The following is a 10,389-nucleotide window of genomic DNA, read 5'->3' on the forward strand; positions in this document are numbered from 1 at the left end:
TTGGAGCTCCACAAAGGATATGCTCCCGGTCGGCACCCGGTCACGACCTTTGAGCCACCGAGTCACAAAGATAAGACCTCCACCCGGATGAGCCAGCAAGGCAAGGTCTCACCATTAGTCTCTCTTCCAGATCCTCACCGTCGTGATCACTTTGGAGCTTGAGCCACAAAAGTAAGGATCTCCGCATCCCCGTACAATCGCCTTGCCGTCGCTCCACACCAAGTCGGAGGGTCAACAAGCTTGCTGACGGGTCACCAAGACTCCAAGGTGCCGATGTACCAAGAGGTAGACTATTGGATTACTCCTTGATCCACTCTTTAGGCGGCAATCACCTAGCAACTCATTCTCTAGGCCTATAAGCACTAATCACTAACTAATCTTGTGCTTAATCACCTTGGATGATCACTTTAAGTACTTTGGTGGCTTGGATGCCTTCTCTGATGTATATGAACTTCTCTAGACTCTAGCACACTCAAATGACTGAGTGGAGGGGGGTATTTATAGCCTCAAACTCATGCACTAGCCGTTAACCCAACAACTCTAAAAAGTTATTAACACCGGAACAGTGGTACTAACACCAGATCATCCGGTGAGTACACTCTTGAAACCCCACTCAAGCCTCTGTGAACACCGGATACTACGGTGTATACTCAACTTTCATCACTGGACTTTCCGGTGAGTATACCTTAATCATCCGAGCCAACATCTTCTCTGTGTAAATTGCTCTGGTGTATTCTCCATTGCACATCACTTCATCACCGGACCATCCGGTGCGTTATCCTCCGCCAACCGAGCCAATGCAACCATCTCTGGAAAATATGCTCCGGTGTACAAATCTTCAGAGCACCGGACCTTCTGGTGAGGCCACAACATTCTCCCCTTTGTCAATAATGCTCCGGTGCATTCCTCCAGTGTGTTCAAATCAATCATCGGACTCCGATGGGGTCTTCTTCTTCGTCTTTACACTGTTCATTATTCGGTGAATTGTCCGGTGCACTTCTCTTCATCATCGGATCTTCCGGTGTGTTGACCTTCGATCTTCAACAGCTGCAACCTTCTCTGGTGGAAATACTTTGGTGTGTTCAACCATGTGAACACCGGACCATCCAGTGAAGTTATTTCTCCTAGAACTTTTTTCAATTCAACCAAGCTTTGTCCCGGCTTCAGTGGCTTCTTCATGTATTGCATCCATGAGACTTACTAACATATATTCTTGATAAACATGTTAGTCCCAATGACTATATCGTCATTAATCACCAAAATCATAATCATAACCTAATATGGCTATTTTCGCTACAGGTGGCACCTGCTGTGCTCGACGAAGGCAGCTGTAGTCTAAGGGTTTGCTACTACTGCTTCTATTGGTACTACTAACCTACAACTAAGAGGTGGCCGCTCCCGTGAGTGGAGATTGCTCCTATCGGGGGCAACAAGTGGAAATGAATCGGTGGCTAGTTTCAGTTTGGATCGAGAAGAGACTAGAGCTCTGGTACCATGTTATAAATGTGAAGCTTGTATTGAACAGCCCAAAAAGAGCATATATAGTACAAAGGGGATGAACTAAAAAAAGACACTTTTACCCTTAATAGTTCTGAGCCATTCAAACCCGCGGTTATTGAAGTATTACAAGCAATTGAAGCAAATAAAAAGTGGATTCAATAAAGGAGTGAAGGAAGTTTAGGACAAGCCTGCGATACTATACCTCTCAATGATCTGTCTCCTGCCTTAGGAGCTTTCTTCTTCTTACATGCCAATATTGAAATGACATGTACAAGAATGACACCTACAGAGGAAGTCAGGACTGTCCAAAAAACAATCTGTTTCCTCGAGCTGACACTTGACGCAGAGTCCTTCCAGAATGGTGTTGTTGAATATTTGATGAAGCAGCCTTCAAAGAGTGTGCGGCCTTCCTCCACTGGTGCACATTTGACCACAAATGCAACAGCTGCACTGAGGCAGGCTGCGCAACTTGATGTATTCAGGTTCTGCCAGCACTAAGCAAGCACATAAGCCGCTACTTTCAAAGATCTAGAGACTGAACTAACTGCAAATCCTTTGTTATTCTTGACAGCCAAGGAAGTCACATTACTCAATGCGCTATTCATAACTGAACTAAAGCCCCGTGGGTCTGAGCTGCAGTTACCTGAGGAGCACACACTTGTATCCAGCGAGTCCGTGAACTCGTCGAAGAAAGAGTAATTTGCATACCTGATGAACCAACCATCGAGATATATCCTGCCTCCAATTTGAGGATAGCATTTCGGAAGAATATACCTTATTTCTGAATAGCACAGAGTGCTGTCGACCTTGCTTAGATCTTCCAGACATTGCACGAGCCTGTAGTAGGTAATGGGATCTTGCCCAACAGAAGTCATCCCATATCCCGGTTGCTCAAGGTCTGAGTTTAGGTTGTCAAAGGCGAGGACAAAGTAGTTGGCCCAAACTACTACAGGACCAGCAGCTTGGGTGTTGTTGCAGAACTCACGAACCACCGTTTCCCGAGGGTCAGCCTGGGTAGTAGTTGTTGTCCAGGAGGAGAAACAAGCAATGATGGCAGCAGCAACAAGAAAAGAACTGAACTCTCATTGCGCAACCACTAACCACCGTATTTTCTTGTTCTTGTCAGAATTTCATGGTAAAATCATGGAACAGGAAATTAAGGTAACAAGAATACCTTAGCAAGCACTAATTTGCGCTAAACAATTTTTCTTCATAATTCATGGTGCATGCAAGTCAGAACTTAAGCTTGAGAGCTTAAGGCATTTGATAAATGTTAGCAGAAGATACCTTGCTCTGATTTGGATATTGTACTGGGGGTCTTTTGGTCGCAATAACTATTTGAAGATGTTCCGCCAATGATGACATGTTCAGGTGATCAACAGCAAATACCAGAAAGAAGATTACCCCTTTAATGATTACCAATAGAGTTTTATCCAATCTACATGACAGTTGAACCATGATGCTCTCTCTCTCTGAAGAGGCTCTGAGCAGCTAATTATGGGGAATTAGGTTTTATCCTTGCTTGATTGAATTGATGATGCGCCAAGCATTATATGATGACTTTTACGGTGCATTATACTATTAGAGGAGGGACAATAGTATTAGTTAGGGTATTATTGTAAATAGATAATTAGTTGATAGTTTTACCTAGTCTGCCACCGAGGTGGTGGTCGCGGCCACTATGGTGGTCACGGTAGCCGAGGACGTGGACGGCACCGACGATAGCAGGTCGAACGTCTCCCAGCTTTGTGTGGGCGGCGCGGCCGCGCGGCACGAGCTATTGGAAGCTCCACTGCCGCTACGTCTCCCACTCGTCCTCCTTCACCGCCGCCACCGTGGCCGAAGCCGGAGGAGGAGGCGAGGTCTCGCTCATCACGGCAGGGAATGTACCTCTGGCCTTGGCACGCATCATGTTCTCATGCTACGTACATGAACCCCATGCACGCGCGTAATGAACCAAGCACTCCTGCACTCTCGGCAACAGCAACCAAGAACAAGCAAGCACTCTACTCTGCTTCCTCCAAAAAAAGATCTCTGCTTTGTCGGCGCGGACGAGTCCCTACCGCAAGAAGTGGCGAATTTGGAGGCGCCGGATCTGGGCAGGACGGGAGACACGGTTTCCAGCTACTCAATATAACAAATTACTAGCCTGCCATTCCTTTTCTTTCCAATATTGCCCTCCTACTAGTCATACTACCCTAAATACTACTTATACGAGTGGTGAGAAAGAACACTAGTATTAACAGATCTAGACCGTTGGATGTCTAATACTAGTGTCCTTCCACTAGTAGTATAATGCACCTTAAAAGTCCTCCATTATATAGCCAGCCTCCTAACGCAAGATGCTAACAAACCACTAACAAACTTATCTTAACTAAGCAATCTGACTAACCAATTGAATAACTTGCTAATGAAGATACTAACAACTTGAAGATAAGTGTGGTTTATCTCTAAGCCGTGGACGCTGAATTGCCGGTAGCTGGGCTGCTAGGCTTGGCCTTGGGCCCTTTCTTGCGCCGGTAACTCTAGCCGATGAAAGCGTCCACAACACTCCTGACAAAGTGTGATCAGGGGAGAAGATAAAAAAGAAGAATTAAATTTTACAAGGTCTATCTGACAAGTCAGATTCATTAGGAGAGTTCATATAAAATCGAACAGATCAGACCCATTTGTAACACAAAGTATACATTAAACAGATTTGCGTGCAAGCTTGTATGCCAATAGCCTCGATTTTTTCTAATTAACAACAAATAAAACATTCAATTCTTTCTTTCAGAAATCCAAACATAATTTGAGTAAAAAGGTTGAATCAGGAATTTTGTTCTGAATTCGGATACTGATGACATTTATTTCATGACACAGTACCACCACGAAGCACAAAAACAATAGTCCATGCAAAATTCATCAATGAATTATCATCTTTATTCATTTAAAGTATATGAATGTATATCACAAGTGAAGTCACAGGAACTCGCTTGTATTATTGTGGTGGGACAAAAAAACATTTTGAAGAATCTATCTGCTACCCTCCATTCTAGCACACTTTATGAAATATAGGCTGCTGGCTTCCCAAACGATCTATCTGCTAACATGATGATTTCACATCACACAAAACTGTACAAACTCTTAAATATATCCTCTTAGGAACTAAAGAAAAAAAAATGCTGAGATTATCTCCCACTTAAGTAAGATCGAGACGAGCCTGACAGCGAAGGAGCAGAATTTGTGGACAGCAATTGGGATTGTTCCCCTTCTTTGATGTTCTCAACAGCCTCAACATTCAGAAATGGAGGATCACTCAAGACAATCTCCAAATCATGCCTGTGGTTTCTCAGCAACTCCACCACCTTCCCCATTGTAGGCCTGTCATCAGGGTTTGCTTGGGTGCATAGCAGTCCAATCTGCAGTATATGCATGACCTCATCCCTGATAGTGTCTTCATAGATGCTCCGATCAACAATCATCTCTACTGTGTTCTCCTTGTAGTGTTTCCATACCTTGAATTTAAAGAAGTTATTCAGATTAAACACATTATTATATGACAGTAACTTAGTGACTGACTGGAACTTGCACAGTCAGGTAAAAGGTCTACAGCACCATGTGATATGCTACAATGGCGTGCAATTCTGTACTTAGTGTATATACTCACTATAATAAATCATCCATGATCATGTTACTGTTGAGTCAAATTAAGCACAATATTCTTTCATCTTTTACCTAATATGTAAAATTATCATATAAAACCAGGAGTTCACTGGCATTTATATTTTAAGTTACTTTCACGAGGAAACTTTTCTCTGGACAACAGGTTAGGATCAAGAAAACTTTGCAATTGGTCAGCAACTCTGCATGAGTCATTTCTTTGTCATGCTTATGTTCACTTACATATTGCATTGCATGTATCGTCATTTCCTAGTTGTCTAGGGATTTACTAGGGTTATAGATTTTTTTTTCCTATTTTAGTTTATCACTTTGTCTTGAAGAGTGATTTTTTTCTAGGACTGACTAAACCTGTACTACTCTTTTTCATTGAGAGATGCAAATCTGCATGCTTCGAGAAAAGTGAACTTCAATCTCGAAATTCATGTTTAGAACTTCCATTTTTTAAATGATTCCTAAGATACAGAACTCTAAAAATGATTTAAGCATAACAACTAAGACAAGTACTATTTTAGCAAAGGCTTTTCCATGTTTTTTTACTGAAATGCATCAATCAACATACTAGTGCTTGCTCTACAATCTCAGTGCTTAAAGATATATGCAACTATGATGCTGCCAAGCTACGCAACTCTTTTGTGCAGATCATTATTATCCACCATTCTTCTAATCATTAGATTTTGAAAAAAATCAATCTCTTCTATAAAAAGAAAAAGATGACCTGGTTTAACAGACTATTGAATGGAGTACCGGCATGTTTTGGAAACTTACAGATCCCCGGATCGGCATATGCTGTACAGAACTATCAGAACAGAAATAAAGCAATTTCAATAGTGAGGTCAGTAAGATCAGATAACCTTTGTTAATAAAACCTGCCCTCCGTGTGAACCATTTGACCCGCTACATCTTTTCCCTGTTATAATCTCGAGAACAAGAACACCATAGCTGAAGACATCAGCCTTCTCTGTTAGATGCCCATGCACCACATATTCAGGAGCCATGTAGCCTCTGCAAGAAACTTATTTTGTTAGTTTAGAATCTAAAAGAAAATTCTCGAACAACGCAGGAGAGCTGAACGTTTTTGTATTAGAGATGGAAGAAAAACCGGTCCGGATAGAAAGCCCCAAGAGGCAAAAACAGAAAAGAAAAACGAAAACAGGCCTGCGACCACTCAAATGAAACTACGCACCACAGAAACAACAGAATAGCGACCAAAACAACACTCCCCAAGAATGCTAAAGGCCAGCCAGCCCCTTAGCTCCAGCCATTATCCACAGTTATTAGAGTCTCGACTTGCACTGTTGCCATTTGACATAACGGTGAAATGAATCATCCGGTAAGATAAAAAAAGGATCTTACAGTGTTCCAGCAGCACCAGTGGTAAGATGAGTAACGTCTTCTCCAAAAGCTCTTGCAAGGCCAAAATCTGTTATTTTGGGCTTCAACTTATCATCCAATAGAATATTACTAGCTTTGATATCTCGGTGGATAATCCGTGTTTCTGACTCCTCATGGAGATAAGAAAGTCCCTCGGCAATGCCTTGAATGATATCGACCCTCAGATCCCAGGTTAAATTTCTTCTACGACTTGCATCTGAGAGGTTGTTACGAGACAATAGGTTATTGTAATTTTTAAATACACATTTGAATTTTCTGTAAAAAATTTGCAAAAGCAGAAGAGTGTGCTCTGGGCAAGACATCATAGGATCAAATGAACAACCGAGTGGGGGCTTCAGGTCTTAAAGGTGCTAATTTTCCTAATGCAACTGCCATTGTTATTCAGATCTATTCACAATTGGTCAATGAGATTGCTCATTCTACTATCTAAAAAAAGCAGATATTTCAGGTGGATAGGCTATGGCCTCATTATTCATCAACGATGACAGAGTGCAGCACCAAAGAAGCAATAACATGTTGAGAAATGGAAGCGAGAACAGATTTGGTGGGCAGACAAGCCAACTATGAGTGAAGTCTGATCTTATATTGGCAAATAGAATGACAAGATTACCCTTTTTTATTGATTACGGCAGAACTCCTGTCTGGTTCCAAAAAAAAAAAAAAGATTCCCTTTTTAGAATTATCCAACCAGGAACTGCCAAAATAGTTAGACCCACGAATAGGAACATACTGAAAGAATAATTGTAAGCCAGTGCTAGTCATTTTCGATCATAATTTGACACTCTTCAAAGAATATTACCACAATAAAAAAATAATAGTGACAGATAGCATGTGAGAGGCTTACCAAACAAGAAGAGATAAAGACTCTTGTTGAAGTAGTACTCATAAACAAGCAAACTCTCTGGACCATCCACGCTGCAGCCAAGCAACTTAACTAGATTCTTATGACGAACTTGACTTATTAGGTCGACTTCGTTGAAAAACTGATCAGCCCACTGCCTTGTATTTAGGAATAGTCTCTTGACAGCAACTTCTTTTCCATCCAGAAGAACAGCCTACAGAGTAGGTCGTATCTTGGATCAATATATGGAAATCTCAGTTTCTCTTTTAGCATATTGCTGAGGGAAAATCAAACTAACATTTCAGAGTAGGTAAAATTGTTATACCTTGTATACAGCTCCGTAGCTTCCTTGACCAAGTTTGTTTGCTGGATCAAAATAATTTGTTGCTTTTCTTAACTCTTCATATTTGAAATTCAGACTAGACTGTGCAATTCTCACAGAGAGTCCATCTCCATACATATCTGTAGTCCATTACAAATATAACAGGTATAAAGAAGAAAATCCACCGAAGATTAAGCATTTTTAAGTCTGAAACTGACCTATGAATGAGTTGCACCCTTTTTTGCTCCTAAGAATTCTTTTCTTCCATGCAAGAAAACCAATAATGAAAGCAGTTGCAGAAGCACCAACAAAGGAACCCAACAGTATCCAAACAACGCCATTGTTACCTGCATATTATGGAGAGGTGATTTTCAGCAAAACAGCAAAAGCAAATGGATGGAGCAGCAGGATATTAAGGATAGGAGGGCAAACATGCAGTGCGTCTTTAGTCAAATCAAGAAAAATATATTAGAAAATAAGAACTGAGGCGGCCGCAGGTGAATGGGGACGGCGGTGGTGGATTGGTGCTTGAGAGCGCGAGACAGGAGCTGTAGGACCGTGAGACGGGAGCACGAGGGCAAAATCATCAAAGGATCGGAGGGAGTAGTACGATTACTGATTAGCAGGTGAAAATAGTCAAAATTGAGCAGCACCGGATTGAATTGGACAACACTCCGACGTGAAGAGGTCAAGAAGTATAGCATAGGCAGGACCGCAGGAGCCATTCAAAGCGTATCGTTGCAGAGCATAGCAGCCAGAACTTTGAATAATGTGGTTTGGAAATTCGAATTGTCGTACCTGACGAGCCCGACCCCGTCGTGGCGTTGTCATTCCAGAACCGCCGCGTGGAGTAGCGGAGGTAGCACCCGGTGAAGAGCGCGCGCCCCTCCGTCGCCGGCGCGCAGAGCGCCACCGCGCTCGACGCGGCGCGGAGGCACTGCTCGCACGAGGTGCCGTTGAGGCTCTCCCAGCACTGCGCGAGCGCGAACGCCGTCGCGCTGCCGGCCGCCGCCGACCCCACCCCGAACCCCTCGCTCCCCGGCGCCGCCGCCGCCCCGGTGACGTTCGTCATCGCCACGCGCACCGCGTCCCCGAATCCGCGCGGGTCGGCAGTATAGTTCCCCTCCGAGCCTGACCCACACACGGTGGCGTCCGCTGCCCCGACGGCCTCCCCGAAGAAGGAGTAGTTGCCGTACCTCCCGAAGCAGCCGTCGAGGTAGAGCCGCCCCCCGACGCGCGGGTAGCACTTGGGGAGCAGCGACCTGACCTCGGCGAAGCAGAGCTTGCAGTCGACGGGGGAGAGGTCGCGCAGACACTGGCCGAGGCCGAAGACCGTGTTGGGGCCGGAGCCCACGGCGGAGGTGCCGAAGCCGTGCGCGCTGACGTTGCTGTTGAGGTCATCCATGGACGGGACGAAGTTGTCGGCGAGGGCCGAGCCGGAGACAGCCGTCCCCGGCGAGCACGACCGCCCCGCCACGGACGTGCGCGGGTCACCCGCGACCGCGCCGCATAGCGCGAGGACGAGGGCGAGGGAGAGCGGCAGCGCCATGGTTTGAAGCAGAGCGGAACAGTTGCGTGGCGGTGGTGGACGCGGCTTGCCGGCGGCTCGGTGCGGAGGGAACAACTTATGGGAGGGACGAGTGGGTCCGAGGGGTGGCCGGGCTCTGGCACGACCGGACCGGGACTGGACGGAGGAGGGCGGGAGTTGGCCACTGGTCCAGCCAGGTCGGCGGGACGCGTCAGCAGGCGGAGGGCTTGGGTTGGAAAGGAGGAAAGGGCGGGAGGGGAAAAAGTCTCCGCTTCGGCTGCGCGGTGGAATGAATGTGATCGGGGCGCGTCGCGGCGGCGGTGCCAACCAGCATGAGCGGCCCAATTAATGAGCCGCCACTGCGTGTGCCGCACCGTGATTGGGGTTGCGGTTGATTTGGCTGAGCTTATCCTGATCCGTGCGTGCGCCCGAGAATTCACATATAGCCAGCGGACAGCGTTGCGACGTGCTAGTATTCTGCTACAGTTCGGACGCACTACGCAAGTTGCAGCGGGGCTCTCAATCCTTCCTGGTTACTCTCCTCTTCCTCCTCCTCCTCCTATTCAACGGAGGAGCAATCACTATTGGTAGTTGGCGGCATTAACAGCCGGGAAGTAACTATGATGGTAAGCATTGATACCTGTGTAGGAGTTCCCTCACGTCCTAGAAATAGAAGTTTCATGCTATCTTTTGCACACACGCCAGCTATTGAATCAGAGAAGGGATGGCGTGAATTAAAATCTCGTAGTATAAGGATCTTATAAAATTTTATTCCCACATCCCGACGGTACACATGCTAGTGGTTCTGCTCTAGGTGTGGCTTGAGTTTACGACCGCGCCTCAAGCCCGCTCATGCGCCTGTGCATTCTTGTTGTCGGTCGCACACTTGATGGAGCACCTGATGAGAATGGGTCATCGATCCATGCCACATCTGGATTGATGAATCTAGCTCTGTGACGCTGAATATGGATTCCTTACGTCACATCGGTGTGTCCACGCCACTTGTCACGTTAATCACCTAACACTTACTCTAATGTCGTTTAAAAAAAACACACCTACACTAAGGAGAAGATGTATTTTACCTTAAAAAAAGGAAAGTCCAATATGTGATTTGTTTCGTTTCGTGCAAACTGCATGCCATGC

The 10,389-nt window shown here is 45.3% G+C and overlaps 1 protein-coding gene across 2 annotated transcripts; it reads right to left on the reverse strand.

The window, feature by feature from the left end:
* Positions 1-4,404: 4,404 nt before the first annotated feature.
* LOC133914108 (cysteine-rich receptor-like protein kinase 2) lies at positions 4,405-9,573 on the reverse strand. Of its 2 annotated transcripts, none has more exons than XM_062357265.1 (7): positions 8,517-9,570; positions 7,937-8,065; positions 7,722-7,858; positions 7,400-7,610; positions 6,517-6,751; positions 6,015-6,165; positions 4,405-4,997 (listed from the first exon to the last, which is right to left on the reverse strand). In XM_062357265.1, the coding sequence occupies exons 1-7, from the start codon at positions 9,265-9,267 to the stop codon at positions 4,671-4,673; spliced, it is 1,941 nt and encodes a 646-aa protein (XP_062213249.1). In that variant the 5' UTR covers positions 9,268-9,570; the 3' UTR covers positions 4,405-4,670. The 2 variants fall into 2 exon arrangements, 1 of the variants encoding a protein (XP_062213249.1); XR_009909170.1 differs by having other exon boundaries at positions 4,862-4,997; positions 5,929-6,165; positions 8,517-9,573.
* Positions 9,574-10,389: the final 816 nt, after the last annotated feature.

Source organism: Phragmites australis, chromosome 1, assembly GCF_958298935.1.
Source record: "Phragmites australis chromosome 1, lpPhrAust1.1, whole genome shotgun sequence".
Taxonomy (NCBI): Eukaryota; Viridiplantae; Streptophyta; class Magnoliopsida; order Poales; family Poaceae; genus Phragmites; species Phragmites australis.

Excerpts from the sequence above, each read along its gene's own strand:
- LOC133914108 (XM_062357265.1), bottom strand. The coding sequence starts at position 9,267 with ATGGCGCTGCCGCTCTCCCTCGCCCTCGTCCTCGCGCTATGCGGCGCG. Across the intron at positions 8,066-8,516 it reads GACGGGGTCGGGCTCGTCAG|GTAACAATGGCGTTGTTTGG; the intron begins GTACGACAATTC and ends CATAATATGCAG. Across the intron at positions 7,611-7,721 it reads GCTACGGAGCTGTATACAAG|GCTGTTCTTCTGGATGGAAA; the intron begins GTATAACAATTT and ends CCTACTCTGTAG.